Below are 20,914 nucleotides of genomic sequence, written 5' to 3'. Positions count from 1 at the left end.
CTTTCAATTACACAGAGGACCCTTTCAAAAATACATTTCTGTAAGATTAGACAAATCCTATTAGACAAATAATTTGTTGATGTCAGTGAAAATTAAATGGATCACCAATGGGAACATGTTGATGGAAATAAAAATGAGATGGGAAGAAAACTTTGCATTCCTTTGCAAAACTATTGCGTTTCCCAAAGAAACTTTACATTGTCATGCAAAACTATTGTTTTCCCAAGAAACTTTACAATGTCACGCAAAACTATTGAGTTTCCCCAAAGAAACTTTACATTTTCACACAAAACTTTACATCCTAATGCAAAAATATTGCGTTTTCCGAAGAAACTTTACATCCTTACGCAAAACTATTGCGTTTCCCCAAGAAACTTTACATTGTCACGCAAAACTATTGCGTTTCCCCAAGAAACTTTACATTGTCATGCAAAACTATTGCGTTTCCCCAAGAAACTTTACATTGTCACGCAAAACTATTGCGTTTCCCCAAGAAACTTTACATTGTCACCCAAAACTATTGCGTTTCCCCAAGAAACTTTACATTGTCACGCAAAACTATTGCGTTTCCCCAAGAAACTTTACATTGTCACGCAAAACTATTGCGTTTCCCCAAGAAACTTTACATTGTCATGCAAAACTACAGCGTTTCCCCAAGAAACTTTAAATTGTCACGCAAAAATATTGCATTTCCCCAAGAAACTTTACATCCTTACGCAAAACTATTGTGTTTCCCCAAGAAACTTTACATCCTTGCGCAAAACGATGGTGTTTCCCCAAGAAACTTTACATTGTCACGCAAAACTATTGTTTTCCCAAGAAACTTTACATCCTTATACAAAACTATTGCGTTTCCCCAAGAAACTTTACATCCTTATGCAAAACTGTTGTTTCCCCAAGAAACTTTACATCCTTATGCAAAAACTATTGTGTTTCCCCAAGAAACTTTACATTCTAATGCAAAAATATTGTTTACCCAAGAAACTTTACATCCTTATGCAAAACTATTGCATTTCCCCAAGAAACTTTACATCCTTACGCAAAACTATTACGTTTCCCCAAGAAACTTTACATCCTTACGCAAAACTATTGTGTTTCCCCAAGAAACTTTACATTCGCTCATGACACTATTGTTTCCCCAAGAAACTTTACATCCTAATGCAAAACTATTGTTTCCCCAAGAAACTTTACATTCGCTCATGAAACTATTGTTTCCCCAAGAAACTTTACATTGTCATGCAAAACTATTGCGTTTCCCCAAGAAACTTTACATCCTTACGCAAGACTATTGCCTTTCCCCAAAAAACTTTACATCCTTATGCAAAACTATTGCATTTCCCCAAGAAACTTTACATTCTAACGCAAAACTATTGCGTTTCCCCAAGAAACGTTACATTCTCACGCAAAACTATTTAATTCCCCCAAGAAACTTCACATTCTCATGCAAAACTATTGCGTTTCCCCAAGAAACTTTACATACTAAAGCAAAACTATTGCGTTTCCCCAAGAAACTTTACATTCGCTCATGAAACTATTGTTTCCCCAAGAAACTTTACATTGTCATGCAAAACTATTGCGTTTCCCCAAGAAACGTTACATTCTCACGCAAAACTATTTAATTCCCCCAAGAAACTTCACATTCTCATGCAAAACTATTGCGTTTCCCCAAGAAACTTTACATTCTAAAGCAAAACTATTGCGTTTCCCCAAGAAACTTTACATTCGCTCATGAAACTATTGTTTCCCCAAGAAACTTTACATTGTCATGCAAAACTATTGCGTTTCCCCAAGAAACTTTACATTCGCTCATGAAACTATTGTTTTCCCAAGAAACTTTACATTGTCATGTAAAAACAATTGCGTTTCCCCAAGAAACGTTACATTCTCATGCAAAACTATTTAATTCCCCCAAGAAACTTTACATTCTCATGCAAAACTATTGCGTTTCCCCAAGAAACTTTACATTCTCACGCAAAACTATTGCGTTTCCCCAAGAAACTTTACATTCGCTCATGAAACTATTGTTTTCCCAAGAAACTTTACATTGTCATGCAAAACTATTTAATTCCCCCAAGAAACTTTGCGTTCTATCAAAAAAAGATTTTCATATAATTTTTATCCCATCACCATGTCTCATTTAGGTGTTCCAGGAAAAGGCATTGTGTCATCTAAATAAATAAAACAATAATTGTAAAAATAATGATAGTAATAAAAACAATATGATTATATTTAGGGATAAGTAATGATCAAGGCTGACAGTCTTACAATCTAATCTGACATTTTAAACCTCAAATTCTAAAAAGACTACAAGTTGCTTCTATATTCATTAGAATATTTAAAATATCCATGAAATAAGTGCTAATACATTATTTGAGCATTTACAGCATTCATTCACTCAACATCATTCAGGCAAACAGCTGTTCATAGGGAGACACCAGTGACTCAAAACAATAATAATTTAAAAAACGTTAAACACGAGTTTATGAGTTTGAGCTACAGCAATAAATGGTAAAGTGGTTAAGAGAAGGATTACGGAAATGAGACACAGCACCAGTGTTAGTGAGTCACGGACATTTACCAGCTGTCAAACGACTGACTTACCAAGTCCCTGACAAAGCCAGGCTGAGGAGGGTGGAAACAGGAGGAGGGACACAGAGAGGAAACAAGGGAAAAGCAAATAAATGAACAATGCAGCAAACAAGCAGAATAACAGAATCAAAACAACCGTTAATGCACAAAGAGAGAAGAGGGCAGGGTGCACATAATCGTATTCAGCAGGAGAGGTTCACTTTAGGCAAGAGAGAGCAGAGGAACACATTAGGTCCAAGCGAATCGACCGCAGAAAAATTACAACTAACCTGAGAGATCCTGCTTTACCCCTGAACCAAGCAGAAGACTAGTCTACGGCACACACTCTGTGGTGGTTGGGCGATCATGGTGTAGATTCATCTTTACTGATTATCATGGGAAATCTAAGTTTAAGCTGATCTTAAGACTGATTCATCTTATGGTTTATTATGTTGGGTTGACAATACGAATTTTCTAAATTCTAGTGGACTTCCAAACGGTCCCAAATCTCTTTGAACTTTCATTAGTCAAAAATAAATAAATAAATCACTTTTTAGAGGTCTAATGTTATTTTTTTAAGAAGTTTCTTAGCAGTCCAATGGTGTCTAAACTAGTCTAATATGGTATTATTTTATTGAGTTTGTTTTTGTCTATCTGATTTTCTCTGAGTAAAAACCTTATCTCTTGATTTGTTCTTTAAGCTCCAAATAAAAAGATATAAACTTAAACAAATAATGAAATATACATAAATAAATGTTTTGTAAATTGATTCACTTTTAAAAGTCTAGAAACAGGATTTAAAAGATATAAAATGGGTCCAAAGTTCATGTCTGAGCTATAGTTTATGATTAACCTGATCACATCAAACCACACACCCTTGACCCCACAAGGCGGCGCCACACACACACTTAAAACCCAATACTATTGGAGAGACCTCTGAAATTCCCCACCATTTGGATGACTACATCCGCTTTGTTGGTCTTCATAAGTTAAACAAGTCGGGAAGTGAGAAAGTCATCTATCCTCGTTTCCGAAAAGCAAGTGCTTTCTATCCCACGTGATCTGGGAGAGAAATCCCAGAGGAAGCCTTTGAAGAAAAGAATCGGAGCTTAATGCTGTGATCAGGACACATCTGAACTTGCGATCACATTGCACTCTTCTTCCCAGACTCCCTCTCCACATTCCCAGGCATGGCTCGTTTCCTGTATGTCCTTCCCGCCTGTTTCTGAAGACCCCACCCCGACTCCTCAAACTTTCTCGCAGCTTTCCACTGGTGGGGGGAGCGAGCGAGACGAGGACGGGAAGCCCACCATCCCCCAGCATCACAGCGGCTGGACTGAGTCCAGGGCCACTGTAAGACGACACCAGCGGCACACAGGAGCACAGTCTGAGGACTCCCACACACACACACTCCCTGCATACTTACACTTTTCTCTTGTTTTTCAATCAAGTATAACCAAAAAACATTATTTTGAAAAATGTAACCCATGCAAAACTCTCGTGTTTAGCTCATACATTTAGAAAAACTAGATTATTTTGATTTCATGTGTCAAAAAAAAAAAAAACATTCCTATTTAGGGCTCAGTGATATATTTAATATTTAATATACTGCTGTTTATTACTCTGTATTAGGGGTGTAATGGTACACAGAAATCATGATTCGTGTACACACGTAAACAGTAGAGTTTTGGCGCTTGCAACGCCAATGTCATGGGTTCGATTCCCAGAGAAAGCAAGAACTGATAAGAATGTAAATGTGTTTCTTGAAATGAAGGATAAAAGCATCTGCCAAATGCATGAATGTAAATGTAAAATGATTCGGTACGTATCACGGTTTTGGGTACGAGTTCGGTACATTTACGTGATTCCTGATAAAGTAATTTGTGTGTCCACACCAGACTATGGGACGCGATAAAAATCACAGCCAATCAGAAGAGAGCGCGGCAAGCTCCCGGCACTCGCAACGAAATGGATGATCAAATTCATGAATATTACACCATTTTAACCTTATTAAAATACATAATAATGAGTTACTGAAACAATTGTTGTCATAGAATACACTTGTTTATTGACAGTTTGAACGTTCTTGTTCTCTTTTATTTATTTTAAAGATCTGAGGCGAGCTGCTTTCAGTACGGCTATAAAATACACACAAATGATTTTCAAACTCACTCGGACACTTTTAATATTACATAAAGCGCATAAACAGTACCTGAGATTATCATACTTTCTGTTGTTGTTCATTTGATGTTGATTCGTCGCGTGTCACACTAGCGGCTGGTTAGGACGAAACATATTTTGACCTCATTTGTGCAAAAAATAGGCTATAGGCTGCTAGCAAGCTCTTGTTTTGGGTTTGGGAATGGATCATCTCTACTTCTTTCCAGTTGTTGCATTAGCGTGCGCCCCCTTCTGGACTGGAGAGTGGATCGCCTGTGACTGTATTCGTCGTCTGACGGTTCGGGACGAATACATGAATCTTTACACCCCTTTTATGTGTGGTTATGTACCGTCTGCCTTTAGTTTTCTGTGTGTGTTCTGCACTGCAGTGGTAATCTCTCTCGAAGCCTCAGCCTCTTCCTCACCTGCTTGTTCTTGTATTTCTTCAGGTATCGTGGAGACACCAGACACTCAGGGTTGATGTCGGTGGTGATGGGCTCTATGATCTGAGGATCAGGATTCATGTGCTGCATCTTCAGGAAGGACAGGATGTTCTGGACCTCCAGGTTGTAGGAACTATCAGCCATCGTCTTCCCCTTTGAGGCCAAACGACACGCTGCCATCCACTGAGCGTACTGCTTCTCCTGAGACCACAGCGGAAAAAAAAATGTGTGTCTATGTTTGTTTTTTAATTTGCTTTAAGACAAACATGTGTAAGTTGATAAGTGGACAGCATTCCTTCTTAAAACTGCAGTGAACCAAAGACAGTCTCAAACACACGGTGTGAAATCGCTGGTGTTTCTGTCACAAACCACCTTGTAACCAATCAGATCAACATGTGATCGTCAACCTCTGAGTGAGTGAGTGGAGGTGGGGCTCATTTGCATATTCATAGAACCACATATTAAATTATGCAAGGGTGTCGAGTTACATTCAAGATATTTTAAGGCATGAAGAATTTTTTTTCCAAAGGAAAAAAATTTTTAAATCTGTAATTTTGGTGATTAAAGATGAGGTTTAAGAGATGAAATGATTGACTATTTTAATCGTGATCTCGATATGATATACGTCATGCACTATGATATCCGCTCTAAATTTGTCTCAACACATCAAGCATGTTTTGATATCCTCCAACTGGTGAGTCTGTGCCCATCACACACCACGCGATGTCAACTTCGACTGACCAGAAAAAAATGTTTTCATCCAAAATCAAAATATCACAGATATCAAAATCAACAGATTTTCGGCAACTATTTTCGACTCGTCCAGACTGCAAATCGGGGCACAAATCTGTAGTGTATTGCAGCCTTTAGGCGACTAGCTGAAATAAAAATACGTTTTAAGTTATATTTCCGTTAATGTTTTTCATATTTCAACTAACACAAATGTTTGTTAATGGCTTTAGATTTATTGAAAGCCTGCTTAGGGGTGCTGGGGTCACATTTTGCATAAATAAGAGCAATGTTTTACTTTTTAAAGACCAGTGAAGGTGTGAGATGATTTACTGTACAATAATGTATGGCATTCAATAGAAAAGCATCTCACTCACAATGTCACACCGCAGCCAGATCTCATTCATGCCATCTGCTACAGGAATTAGCAACTTGATGTTGAATTTCTGAGCAGAGATGTTCACATCTGGTGTGACTTCGCAGCCTACAGAGAAACAGCGGATGAGAAACAGTGCATAAGTGGCAAACATGCTTTCTAACGGCGCATCATGTGTGTGTGTGTGTGTGTGTGGGGTTCACCTCTCAGGTTCATCTGGAGCGCTGGCGTGCCGTGCGCCTCCTCGCGGCTCTTATAGCAGGAGATGGTGATGTCCTTGAACGTGCACCAGTACTGCTTGTATCCTTTCAGAGTGAGTTTCTTTGGTCTGAGGTACAAGCAAACGTTAGTCAGAAATCAAAGGGGAATGACTTCCATGAGAGGTTTTTCTGTTCTGTTGAAAGAAAAGATCAACTCTTCGACAATTTCTCTTTAAATCAAAGACCGTTAGCTAAAAAAAACAAAAACAAAAACGTGTCCTTCAACAAAATACAAGAACGTTCTGAAGTACAAGAACTCACTTGAAGACTTTTACATGGTCGGCCAGTTCAGGAATGGATGTGATGTCACCCTGAGAACACAAAGTGCATTATATGTAATTTAAGTTACTTCCTCTGTTTGTTTGTTTTTGTTTGTTTTTTATCTTTACTGTACTTATATTCCAATTTGATGCAAGTTGAAGTTTGTCAATAAAAAAATAAAAAATAAAGTTATAAATAAATAGATCACTTATTGCCATGAACCACAGAACAGCTGCAAGGTAACAGCAGAAAAATAATCACAATACACCATTTTAATATAATACATTGTTTTGTTGTTGCGTAAATGTCTGTTATGATTAAATTTCAATTTCATCAGCAATATAATGCTATCCAATCACTACATTCAAACACGGAGCACACGACTCTATTTTATATTCCTTTATTCGAATTTGATCGAATACTTAGAGACTATATTAGAAAGTAAAGCAAGTGCATGAAAGGGCATTATTTATGCAGCCTTTACTTGTAATAAATGTGATACGTTATTTGTATTTGTGTTTCTTTCACAAAAAGAAGTGGTATGTAAATCGATTTATGTGAAATATGTGTGTTAGGTGGACAGATCAATACAGCACACAGAACATGTCGGATGCTGGAAAATAACAATATCTTTTCTGTTCACCAAATGCTTTTTAATATTCGCTATTACTTCAATGCGAGTGAACAAGCGCACAGTTATTTGCTGCGTAGTGACGTGTGTGTGTGTTCAAGTTAGCCAGAAAAGCACAGATTCTGCGATACGCTGCATTTAATATATCATGAGGATCACGAGTTGCGTATTTGCACTAAAGCCGCTCAGATTTGTCTTAAACGAACTTCCTAGCAAAGTGAGTAAATATAGAAACACCAGATTGGCTCGTGATTGGACAGCGTTTCCCGCCAAAACTCATTTTTCCTACATTTGGCGAGTCGAGTGTTAATCTCAATCCCTGAATGTTGCGCTCCTGTTTGTCATTGTGCTGAAACTTCACGCCAATAAATCATCAGAAATATTGCTGACTCAAGCGCCCTCGTTACGCTCGTCCTAACGCCTGTTAGGTGTCCGTGGATTTGCCTGTATTTGGTGTTGAAAATGGAAACGTCTTTAGATGGAAAATCGATTCAATGAACACTTGTGACTCAAAAATCGGACGGAAGCGACAGCCCTAGCGTTTGATCTGTGATATTGCAAAGCACTTGTGTTGTTTTAATAGTGCTGCTGTATAAAAAAAGAGGCTATTGCTCCGCGTCAGTACCAGCGTGTTGGACGTCTTTCCTCCCTCTAAGGTGATCTCCAGGTCCGAGAGAGCGGCATCAACCTCGTCCACCTCCTTCTCACTGTTGTTCATGTGATTGTCTGAGGACATGATGGAAAGCTTGTTGATGTGGTACTGCAAAGAAAAACACAAATCTAAATAAACACAATCTTGCCATTTATCACCTCATCACATTGCAAATTATTTATTGCAATATTGAAAAGTATGCTATGCAACTCTAGATTCGGATTCAGATTATTTTATTTCATGCCATGTCAGCAGTCAGAGCTATTTTCATGGCAAAAATTCATTTACAAAAATACAAACATCATATAAATACAACAAAAACAAAACAAATATAAACAAGAAGTCATATTATACAATATATATTTTTTTTTAATTAACATATGATAAAAAAAATCCAGAACCTTTTTAAGGCATAATCTCCTTAAATATGTCCTTCAAAGAAGTAACTTCATAAAAGAGCCTTCTGCTTGCATTAAGTCCAGGACAATCTAATAAAAATGTTTGACAGATAAAGGAATTTTATGCAACTCTAGTGGTAAATAAACAAAACTGCATGAGTCTCGCGAAAGAACAAGAACTCTCTGAGACAAAAAGATGAGTTCATAATATACTCATTCATTATATCAATTTTGGACAAAAAAGTTGTTATAGAGTACCTTTAACCCTCTCCAACATCTAGCATTCTCACTTACAACTGAACTGGTTAATGCAATTTTGTACATGTTTAAAGTTAAAGCACTTTTGTGTTTGTGAATTTCTGAAAATTTATTTTCAGCATTTTCATGAATTGGTTTTAAACTGCATTCACAATGTCCTGAATGTCAGGCCTGCAATCACTGCAACTCCTTTAAAATAAATGGACAAATAAACGGCTAATACAATATTTACTGAACAAATAATTAGCCCTTTTCTATTTTGCATTTTTCCAATTAAATACAAGTTAATTTGTCACTAAAATGTTCATGTTAAACGTCCAAATATTATTTCGATTTTTAATCGTATGCATTTGTGAAATGTTTTATTTATTTAATTATTTTCCCCAAATGTTCATGATTTGATTTTAAATAGTTTTCACACATGCTGCAAAAATTGCAAATGTTTTAATTTATTATAGTTTTATTTAGATTTTGGATTCGCTTTATATATATATATATATATATATATATATATATATATTAAGTTTTCACAGCGTGCTTTTGTCATTGTATTATGTGCATTTGTCATTTGTAAATATTGCTATTTAGGTTTAATTTATTTTTTATCACAGTTTTAGTTATTTTTTTAATTTCCACTACGAGCTTAAAGCCTGTGACTTCTTTCTTCTGATTAAAATTAGTGGTAAGCGATCCCCATGTTACTACAGTGAACAGCTGGACCACAGAAGCACATTTCACTGATACGTCGAACGTTTGCTGATGACAGCGCCACTTTCAAAATGGAGGCCGGAAGGCATTTTAATGTCACCATTTCTCTGCTCGGATAAGAGTGGTTAGTAAGTGAATGACATGCCTACTTCTCTCAACAGCTAACAGACTCGCTATAACGCTGGCTAAACTTAGACCTGCTGATGTTTGATGTTGACGAGCTCTTCTACCCAGAGACACGGACCAACAGTCAACCTCATACAGGGTACATGCAGGAATCATGGAGTTAAACGTAATGCCTTTTAAGACTCTTTCAAAGTTTCCACTCATTTTAAGACTTCAAATTAACCAATTATATCGGCGACACTTTAACTGACATTCACTATATATTGATTGTAAAATAGCACAACTAAACAGTCTTAGTTTGTGATAATTCCTTATTAATGCAACATGATTCAGAAGAGTGGGAACAAAGCAAAACATTTAAAGGTGCAGTGTGTAATTTTTACCGGCATCTAGTGGTGAGGTTGTAAATTGCAACCAACAGAAGTTATGGTGGCCGACAGGAAAAGATAAATTAAGAAATTAGGTTTACTTACTTATTCAGTAAAATTATACGTAATTGTGAATATTATTGTTACATATTCATCACTGTGTAAGTGTTTTATTCGCTGACTTTAGCTATAGCTTCTTTTGCACGAAGAACAACATCGTGACGAAACACGTTTGTCCGTTTAGGGCCACCGTAGAAATAAGTTGATGTAAGCGGACAGAAATGGCTAATTCTAAGGTAATAAATACATAACAGTTCATTAAGTAAGGTCTTTACGCATAGTTATGTATAGGATATTGCATTTCTGACAACAGATCCTCCTAAATTTTACAACAAAGCATCTTTAATACCTTGGAAAATGGCATTTAATACTTTTTAAGGGCCCTAATTTTCTCTATATTCATTTATCAACTGCTTTTGTAAGACCCCGCCGGACACCCTGTCATATCCACTGACACAACGTGGACTGATGCGGAGGGACAGATCTGACTAATTTAAACTCGCGGTGCGTAAACAGAGAAAGTCGACACCACCAGAAATCCCTGTTGGAGAAACCAACACCTCCTTAGTACATCAGACTCCGGGTGGTCTCCCATGTCCCACCTCCCCGAAACAGACGCTAACCCACTCTATATTTACATGATGTGAAGACAGTGAGGCGTCCTGAGGTGTTGTCACTCAACATTTACGAGCGTCTGAAATAGCAGGGTCATCGTTGGCCAAAGCCAAACGTTTGCACACTGCAGACGCTGCGCAGGCACAGAGCCCATCCAATCCATTACCGGGGCGAGAGGACCCGAGTGAAGACTGCAGACCGTCAAACGCCGGGCTTACACAGCAATCCTAACAGACGGCGCGTTCACATCAATTCTGCCACGGCTGTGACGTGCACATACCTGGAGCGCGGCGAACATCATCATCTCTTCCTCGGTGCACTCGATTTCCTCCAGTAAGATGGCCCACTTGGCCTGTTCGTAGAGCTGGTTCACCCTGATGGCGTCATACTGCAGGAGAGCGTTAGAAACACGACACCTTATGACATGTGTTCAGGAAACACAGCACATGCGTGTAATGCAGAGGTGGACAGTAACAAAGTTTATACCATGGTCTGGGGGAATACTCGATTCTGATTGGCTGCAGAGTGTCCATTAAAAAGTGAGAGAGGACACCTAGTAAAGGAGTTTTGGTGAAACTGACTGTTTACCGTTCGAAATTAATTAATAAACTGTGAAAATACGCAAACTTTCTGGCTCGTAAGTTAGCTAAACTGAAGGGTTCTACGAGCAGAGCGGACTATAAATATCTCAGGTGTAACTATGTCAGGCGTAACCAAGGAAACCAAGTTATTGTTTATAAAAACTTTAGATTTCGATTGTAAAACTAATTAAAATATAAACTAATGTTTTAAAAATGTGTTATTTGGCAAGTGACCATGGTATAAGCGGGTTAATGCCCTTCGAGGTGTCCATTGTCTAGATATTAATGGACTCGGACGGTTCACGCCACGCCGTCGCGCATTAACACCTGACAGTGGACACAACCCTTACACATTTACTTGAGCACTGTACTTTACTTGAGCGTTATTTTCTCTGGAAACTTTTTACTTTAACTTCATTACATTTGAAAGACAAATATCACTTTTTACTCTACATTTCTGTCAAGGTCCCTGAGTAGAAAGTAGTAACGTCAGTCACTAGGGGGGATTTTGGTTGGGAATTAAAGTCAGGTTGACGTCAGAACCCGACTTATGTTGGTTTTCAACCCGATTTTCATCCCGTCTGTCCAACGTTGGAGAAAAACGTAAATCTGACATTGGATTCTGACATCAACCCTGATTTTCAACGTTGGGTTTGGTCTTCTAAATGCAAATTTTGTCATTGTTTTGGAACATATGGTGCGTTCTATTATTCATCCGTCTCGGAGATCCGAATCGGACGACAGACGTTGCCTAGCAACACGCCCCCTTTCCTCGGATTTGTCCTCTCGGACGTCGGGCAACCGTGAGGACACCGAGCAAGAAATCCGTTTCGGAATTCAAGATGGCTGCGCCCAGTGACTTGTAAGAATGAATTGTTTTCATTGTTTTTGAACCGCTTTGGTATTTTAAATGACGATTATAATCACTCGTATTACTGCGTTCCCTGTGGGTATGGAAATCGGTTATTGTGTGCAATTACTAGCGTTGCTAACAGAAGAGCCAGCGCTACGATGACAACAGCTTTCTCCGATTCGGACACGCAAAACATAATAGAACGTTTGAAGTGCGGACGTGACGTCAAATCCGAGGTCCGAGTCGGTTCGTTGGGTATAATAGAACGCACCAATACTGTATTTATACTAAAAGCCAAAAAACTTTAAATAGGGCACTATATGAGGGAATTTTAGGCCCTGTGTGTGAATAAAGCCTAAATCAAACCTGTTCATCATGTAAAATGATCATGTCTCTTCTGAAGACTTGGATTTAAGCACTCAATTCATATGGGTTTATCATCTTTTTATGAATGTTTTGGGTGAATGGACTTCCATTGGAGATGGATCTCATTAAAAATATGTTCATTTGTGTTACGAAGATGAACGAAAGTCTTATGAGTTTAAAACGACATGAAGATGAATAAATGATGACTTTTCAATGGATTTTCATTTTTGGGTGAACCAGACATTTAAGTATAATCTCATGGTAACTCTGATTTGAGGAACCATTCATGTCTGGAGCACAATTGACTGTAAGAGGTCTGTTCAAATAACAAGCAACCGTAATAATGATAAAGCTAATTAAAAGCTTTTACTTGAATGGCTTCCCACAAACATCTACTGCATGACTTCATTATTAATAAGCAATAAGACAGTCGGTGTCGTGTGTAACCGGCACTGAAATTAGCATGATAACAATGGTGAGGTTTCAAACACAGAACACACTGACCTTTGGGTTGAGGTCAAAGAAGCTGTGATACTTGAACCGGAGCAGAAGAACCTCGTTCTCCTTCACATCTTGTTCCATCAGAGATCTGGAGGAGTCCAGCCACCTTCACAAACACAGTCAGACGAACACAAATTACAGTGATAGTTCACCCAAAAATGACAATTAGCCCATGAACGATCCCTTCGAACCTTCACAGATCATATCTGCCCCAACGTACCCCTGGTTGATCTTGGCCTTGTCCAGGAGGGACTGTGGTTTGTACATCTTGACCAGAATGTCTGGTGAGGTGATGGGCTGGCTGACAGCGAGGATGCTGGGATTGCCTTCGGACAGGGGGCTGTCTCCAAACCAGGCCGTGGTGGGGGACAGAGGGCTGCCGTCCCGAGAGTCATAGGTGGGCGTCATGGTCTTGCTGTAAAGTCCGGGACTAGAATAGATGCTCCCTGAAATTAAACACGACCATTAGTAAACGCCCACAACAGGCGGCACACCGTTCTCATGATAGCCAGACGGAGACTGGGCAGAATCACATATAGTTGAAACCATTAATCACATCCAAAATAAAAGTTTGTCTTCACATAACATACAGGTGAAACTCGAAAAATTACAATATCGTGCAAAAGTAATTGAACTTAAAAGGTGAAACTAATATATTATATAGACTTGTTACATCCAAAGTGAGATATTTCAAGCCTTTATTTGTTATCATTTTGATGATTATGGCTTACAGCTTATGAAATAGCTGTGTCTTTGTTTAATCGTCAAAATTATAACAAACTAAAGGCTTGAAATATCTCACTTTGCATGAGATATTTGTGCACTTTGAGCACATTTGCACGAATGCACGATATTCAAATTTTTGAGTTTCACCTGTATGTGTGTGTGTGTGTACGTGTGTGTATATATATATATATATATATATATATATATGCGAGTATTTTATTATAAAAAATAAAAATATTTGCATAATATTATATATAAATAAAAAGATTATCTTATCTTAAAAAGATTTTTTTTTAAATATATACATGTATATTGTATATTATATAAACAAAATAATTACACACATATTATGCAATGTGTCAACCAGTAGAGTACGATTTAGTTTTATAAACATGATGTAAATGTTGGTTATTTGTGCTCTTCAAGCAGTTGCAGTTTGACCCTTCACATGTCCGGGGGTCTCGGAAGGGAAAGTCATCATAGTTGTGTGTAAACTTTTTTAAGAAACTACAAAAAATATATGGCAAACTAAAAAATCCACAATGTCTATGATTTTAAGAAACAGGAAGAACACTGCGAGATTGATTACTTTGGTTTGAAAAGAGAAAGATGTTAAATTTGCCATCATGCCATTTTATTAGAAACACTACCGCAGTGTTTACTAGTTTTCTGTAATTTAATGCAATTTCAAGTAATACGTTAAAAAAAAGAAAAAAAAAATATAGAAAAAAGTTAATTTAGGATAACTGATGAAATGCATGATCACAGTCTGTGAAAAAAGTCAATTTATGTATAAAAAGGCTCGATAGAGAGCATATATTTGCTACATATTGCCATTTTGTGTGTCCTATGTTTCTACACTGAAAAATACAATATTTTTTGGTTTGCCTCCAATTTATTTTGAATAAAAAGATAAAAGAATTGCAGATTATAATATTAAATTGACGATTAAGTTGACATTTTTACATTGTTATAAAACAAAACATTTGACTTGGGTTGAATTTTTCGTTGTCACAATCATTATTTAAGACTAAAGGTCATTGCACACTGAGTCCGAAATTCACGTCTGAAAAAAAAAAATAAAATAAAAAATTCAGACCTCACGTTTCTGTGCCCTCATGTCAATCACGTTTACACGCTGCCTCAGAAACTTTCCTCCGTCATTAAAAAATTTGGATCGAGATTTTCTGCGTTTCCTGCATCCGTAGCAAGCATTTCGAGAGGTGTTTTGACTATTCAGAGCCATCAAACGATGAGTACGAAACAATTTCAGACTCAGTGTGTCATACCGGCCACTCTTATCCGGACACGTGTAACCAAATCCAACTGAAAAATGCAATAAAACTGATGTTCACACAATCATTCACATAACTGTACATGTCTGATCAAGGCAGCATGCAGAACACAGTAAAACACAGAATTAAACTTTGCGAGTGCACAACCAGCAGCATGAGGGGTTACTGACATCTCTACGAAGCATTCAGATGGGTCTCACTGCACCAATCCATCACAGGTTCAGTACATCAGTGATCATCCTTCTCTAAACACTCCAGTCAAGACTGGAGCAACTTACCCCATCCTCAATCTCAACAGGCTCAGTTGGTTATTACATAGAGACTTCTGGATGCTAAATGTGCATAAGCACACATAGAGACCAACTGTAACCTTCATTTAGATGGCTACGGCTAAAACGCTGAGCTCGAGATTAACAAAACAACGCTTTAATGAGTGCAAGTGTCCTAATATATGCGTATTATGTTATTTAACCTTGTATAATCGCACAGAGGTGTTTGTGAATATAATCAGAGCTGAAGGAGTTGCAATTAATGAAGCTGTGTAGATTATTGTTCAATAGTTGTGAGATTGTTATTACACTCTAAAACATGATGTGTTGGATTTACTTAAAATATATATGCACCATTTTTGCATCACACTTTTTAAGTAATCCCAACTTGGAATAATTTTACTTACAATTAACGAGAAAACCTTTGTTAAATGTACTTAAATATTTGAGTTTATGCAATGTGATGCATATATTTTTAAGTAAAGAATGTTGCGTGAACTCAAATATTGGAAAAGTTATGAACACTTAATTTTTTAGTTTATAGTTTTTGTTTAGCCAACAAAAATGTTTTTTTTTTTTGAGTGTAGTTTATGTATAATCAAAGTTTATGAGCATTAAACAGGCAAGAAAATGGTTTGTAAACACTAGGAATAATAAAGCTGAGAAAAAAATAACACATTTAATAATTTGAACTAACAACTGATGGAGAAAGGCCTGATAAACTGCTAATTTACGGAAAAAGTGAACACTTGTACTTTTTGTGAAGCAGAATTATCAATAAGTTACGTCCTGTTAAAAGAAATGTGAATTTAGCAAATTAAAGATTCCACATAAATCTTTTTAAACTACAGGCAGCCCACGCGAAACACCTTAGACTTTATCACTAAAATCCGGTTGTGTGTGAGCAATAATGCGACGCAAACATAAACTAGCTGTGCATAGATATGATTGTATGGGAAGATGCCATCATTCCTCAACTTTTTAAACCTGTGCATGCTCATAAATCAGAAAAGTTACACTACAATCGAGTGACCAATCACAAAAGAGTGGAGGCAGAGCCACCGTGGAGAGCTGGAGGTCGTGAGAAAAGAAAGAGACGTGAGGAAGGGCTCAGAAACTGGAGGTCACTGGAGGCTTTCACTCCCATCGGGACGGAGGAAGCCGGAGCATCAGCAGCGTGAGGATGTTTACTCGACTCCACACACTGTTTAGGAATGCTCAAAAACTCCCAGTCCACAAACACACGCATGCTTTAGCTCACAGTCATGTCTGTAGACACATTTGAATAGTGTTCACTCGCTCATATGGCATGATTACAGTGTTCGCAAGGCATTGTCTTAGAAAGTCATATTATTATTATCATTGTTAGTAGTGTTGTCACGGTACCAAAATTTCAGTATTCGGTACCAATACCAGTAAAAATTCACGGTTCTCGGTACCAATTTCGGTACCAAAGCTTAGTTTAAATTTACATATATTTAAGTGTTTATCACGGTTACAAGTATGGAAACTGTACATTTGCATTATAAACACTTTAAAAGATTAGATAAAATGACCAAAAATAAACAATAGTATGCACTAACACATTTTTAAAGTTGTTTACATTTTTAAACATTTATTTAATGCACAATGAATAAAGTGAACAAACATGAACAACCAAGTGTTTGTATTAAATAACATTTACAAACATTAATTAATGTTGTAAAAATATATTGTTCACTCAATGTGTTGATGTGAACTAAGTAATGTTGATGAATGGTATCTTATTGTAGCATTACCAAACTATACACAAGATAAAAAATGTTTTATTTGACTTGACTGTGCTTTTATTTAATCTAAAACTGCATTCATATTTAATTTTAAAAAGGCTTTTTAAACCTGCTGAGTTATAAAGGCAAGAATACGCCTAGAACTGGCACTGACATTAAATGACATAAATAGGGATGCATCGATACTAATACCAGTAGGCTACTCTACTAGCGCGTCTAGAACTGGATTAACCTGGTACTCGGTACCTAGAAAAGCTGGTACCGTAACATTTTTTTTTTTTTTAAAGTACCGAGTTTTTTGACAACACTAATTGTTAGTTCTTCATATTTTTCATGAAATTAATTATAGATTATATTTGGTTTCATGGGTAATTTCAGCCTTGTTGTTGTTTTCATAAACTTTATGCTTAAAGAATTTTAAGATAAAATATGGTTTATTAAAACTGTGTGTTTGTCAGAAGGAATCTAAATCTAAATCTTTTAATTCATCAAATAAGCGTTTGCTTGTGAATTAGACTACACTGCTAGCTTGTGTTTGTGTGCAGTCCACAGTCCGAAAAAATAATAAAAAGCATTTTGCCAATTTTTCATTGGATTTTCATGTCACAACTACGGTGTTGGAGATTCGGCACCAATGAAACCAGTTCATCTCAGCCGTAAGAGCCACTGCACGTTTATCCCACTGACTTCCGTTCACACACACACATGCCGACGTGGGAGACCGGAAACACAAGCTCATGCAAATTTCCTTGCTTTCCATAGTTCAAGTTTGGTCAAGATCGGCATGACCTCTCAGCAGGATTAAAAGAATGAAAGCTTTAAATATCTGCAGTGTGGTAGTAAAGTAGATCACTTATATTTAACAATTTTGCATTAATTATATGTTAAATTATGTTTTTTTCTTGATTTATTTAGAGATGCCACAGTGTGACATCATTATGACCATTGCAGTGTCCATAGATATTTTGCATGCTCATAGTGTGTATAATGTGGGCATCTTATTTGCATACTGAGTGTTTTTTGCTTTTACTTGCATTATAAATGCGTGATCCATCCTTTATTTTCCTATCATTTGACTTTACCACTTTTTTTGGGTCCCACTTTATATTAAAGGAGTAGTTCACTTTTCAAAAAACTTTTACTGATAATTTACTCACCCCCATGTCATCCAAGATGTCCATGTCTTTCTTTCTTCAGTCGAAAAGAAATGAAGGTTTTTGATGAAAACATTCCAGGATTTTTCTCCATATAATGGACTTCTTAATAAATAAATAACAGAGTTTAAGTTTTATGCGCATTTGTGACTCTCCTGTTCGAACTCATTCATCAAAATGAACGAATCTTTTTTCGAGTCATTCGGTTCAATCAACGAACGAAATGAACGAATTGACTTGGAAAAAGATTCGTTCATTTTGATGAACGAGTTCGAACAGGAGAGTCACAAACGCGCATCACAGAACAGAGCAAGGTGAGCATTTGAGATTATAAAACTTAAACTTTGTTATTTATTTATTTAATGAGCGATCGTTTCGTTTGATCAGACCCTTATTCATCTTCTGGAATCGTTTAAAGCCCTTTGAACAGTTTGCACTGAAACTCTCATTTGGACCTTGAAGTCCATTATATGGAGAAAATCCTGGAATGTTTTCATCAAAAACCTTAATTTCTTTTCAACTGAAGAAAGAAAGACATGGACATCTTGGATGACATGGGGGTGAGTAAATTATCAGCAAAAGTTTTTTGAAAAGTGAACTACTCCTTTAAGTGGCTTTACCGTGTGAAATTACCGTATTTTCCGCACTTTAAGACGCACCGGACAAGGCGCACCTTCAATGAATAGAACATTTTTCATATATAGGGCGCACCGGATTATGAGGCGCATAAGATACTGCAGTCACACGTTTGACTGGGTTTGCGTTATGCATCCACTAGTGCTGGGAAAGAAGCGATTGCGAGGCGCTGGCGGTGAGGCGTTTATTAGTGTGTGAGCGCGCTGGGGCGGGCACATAACTTACATTCGCAGCCTGACTCATATGAGTATTGGCTGGGGTTAAAAAATAAAAATAAAATGATGTTTGCTGAAAAATCCTCACCTGAACATCCCAACCGTTTAGTGTGGCACCTTAACTTGACCTTTCATTCTTTTATCTCTAATTTTATATAGATTTTAGGACAAAGTGAGACCAAACTGTGAACTGATAAGCGAATGCAAGGGAATGCACTGTTGGGCAAAAGCTCATCTCATGACCCTCGTCAGCTGAGGGGTCACTGAAGCAGAGAGTCATGTGACCAGAGCCAGGGATTCCTGCAGTGGTCATGTGACGTCTCCAGCTGAGGTGAAGGAAGCAATGCGGGAAATCAGGAAAACAGGGACCTTACCTTTTACCGGTCCAATGTATAGTATCTCAGAGGCTTGAGGAATGGGAGGAAATGTAGAAAAGAAAACAACAAAGAGAGAAAGAAGGCGAATGAAAGGAAATATTAAAGAGATTAACAGCTTGGAGGAAAGGAAAGTGTTAACATGCAAAGTGAGACAAGACCTTAGAATAGATGTAACATCCGTTTCAAGAAGAAAATAACAAAAGAAAAGAAAGAAAATGTCTACTGTGGCTGCGTTTATTTTGATCAAAAATACAGTAAACACTGTAACGTTATGAAATATTATTACAATTTAAAATAACTGATGTAATAGGTTTTCAGATGCAATTTATTATCATTACTCCAGTCTTCAGAGTCACATGATCCTTCAGAAATCACTTTTCTATTAAATAAGAATAAATGTCTCTCCAGCAGATTATAGTGGCCAAGACACGGGCGAGTCGGATCGACGTTTTTTTGACATCCCAAATCACATGTGGGCTTTGAATAACCTCAATTTTGTCACCAATACAAATTTTGAGCTTCTCTCCAAACCTCCTCCGGTCGTCAGATATTAAAGTGCTTATACGTATATTGTGGCTTTTGCCAACTAACTCTCTTGAAAGTGCTTGTCGCGTCTTTACAGCCGGTCATTCTATTGTTTTCTTGCCACCCAGCGACTCGTGCATGCGTACAATGATGTCAACAAAGATCCTCCTATTGCCTGGGTTTCTCCCTTGATACTGTTGGCCCGCTACTGGTTTTGACCCCAGCCTGTCTAGTGGATTTTGCCTTTGTCTCGCCCTCTTGCTTGGTACCTCGTCTACCTTTTATTTTATGTTTTGTTTTGTTTTCATTCAACCTTTTGGACAATAAATCCTTTCTCAAACTGATCTGCTCTTGGGTTCCTGTTGTCTCTGCATTCCCCTAACACTCTGAGAGCGGGTCTTCGGCTCATTACTCGCCATGGCCCAGAATGCCTCCCGTTTCAAAAGAGCCTTTGCGCAGTATAAACTACGACCCTCATGTCAAGATTCGATATTATTTCGATACTCCAAAACATCTGGGAAAACCCACCACATGGTGAAATTTGACATATTACAGGTTTTGCGATCATATTAAAGTAGTAGTTCACTTTTGAAAAAACTTTTGCGGATAATTTAATTGTCATTGTCATGAGTAAATTACATATTTAACATGGGGGTTAAATATATCCTGATTCTTATTAAAGCTACAGAAGTTATTCGGCCGAGAGCAGCGAGTGATTCTCTCTTCGTCTTTAGTTCATGACCCGTTATTGCAAGCCGTTGCGATATGCATTTCGAGATATATACATTTGTGATATTTCGATATATTATCCACCACACATTGCGATATATTGTGGCACCACTAGAGAAACCCAGTCTTTATAGCCCCTAAATCCAGCACTCCTGCACTAGTTTAACGAGGGTCATCGTAAGGTCACATGGTGGTATTGAGGAGACAAGTGGAGGACAGATCCTAGACACAGGCGTCTTGAGTTTGCATGGGGGATGCACTGCACCGGGACAATAGAGCCTATTCATGTCTGTCCTCTGTGCATC

General features: G+C 37.5%; 1 protein-coding gene across 3 annotated transcripts in view; it reads right to left on the bottom strand.

Moving 5' to 3' along the window:
* fermt2 (FERM domain containing kindlin 2) overlaps positions 1-20,914 on the bottom strand; it is a 63,976-nt gene that overhangs the window by 4,153 nt on the left and 38,909 nt on the right. Inside the window, exons 5-14 of one of the 3 annotated variants that reach the window (XM_039671360.2) lie at positions 19,353-19,385; positions 13,135-13,360; positions 12,918-13,020; positions 10,894-11,001; positions 8,054-8,188; positions 6,798-6,847; positions 6,480-6,604; positions 6,278-6,384; positions 5,154-5,372; positions 2,602-2,622 (exon numbers count right to left, since the gene is read on the bottom strand). In XM_039671360.2, coding sequence (XP_039527294.2) covers positions 2,602-2,622; positions 5,154-5,372; positions 6,278-6,384; positions 6,480-6,604; positions 6,798-6,847; positions 8,054-8,188; positions 10,894-11,001; positions 12,918-13,020; positions 13,135-13,360; positions 19,353-19,385 — 1,127 coding nt within the window. The remainder of the gene's footprint in view (positions 1-2,601; positions 2,623-5,153; positions 5,373-6,277; positions 6,385-6,479; positions 6,605-6,797; positions 6,848-8,053; positions 8,189-10,893; positions 11,002-12,917; positions 13,021-13,134; positions 13,361-19,352; positions 19,386-20,914) is intronic. The other 2 variants (XM_039671361.2, XM_039671362.2) reach the window with 2 other exon arrangements.

Source organism: Pimephales promelas, chromosome 15, assembly GCF_988280905.1.
Source record: "Pimephales promelas chromosome 15, fPimPro1.hap1.1, whole genome shotgun sequence".
In the NCBI taxonomy this organism is placed as follows: domain Eukaryota; kingdom Metazoa; phylum Chordata; class Actinopteri; order Cypriniformes; family Leuciscidae; genus Pimephales; species Pimephales promelas.
Note: the sequence above shows the minus strand (reverse complement) of the source record. Positions and strands in the feature narration are given on the sequence as shown.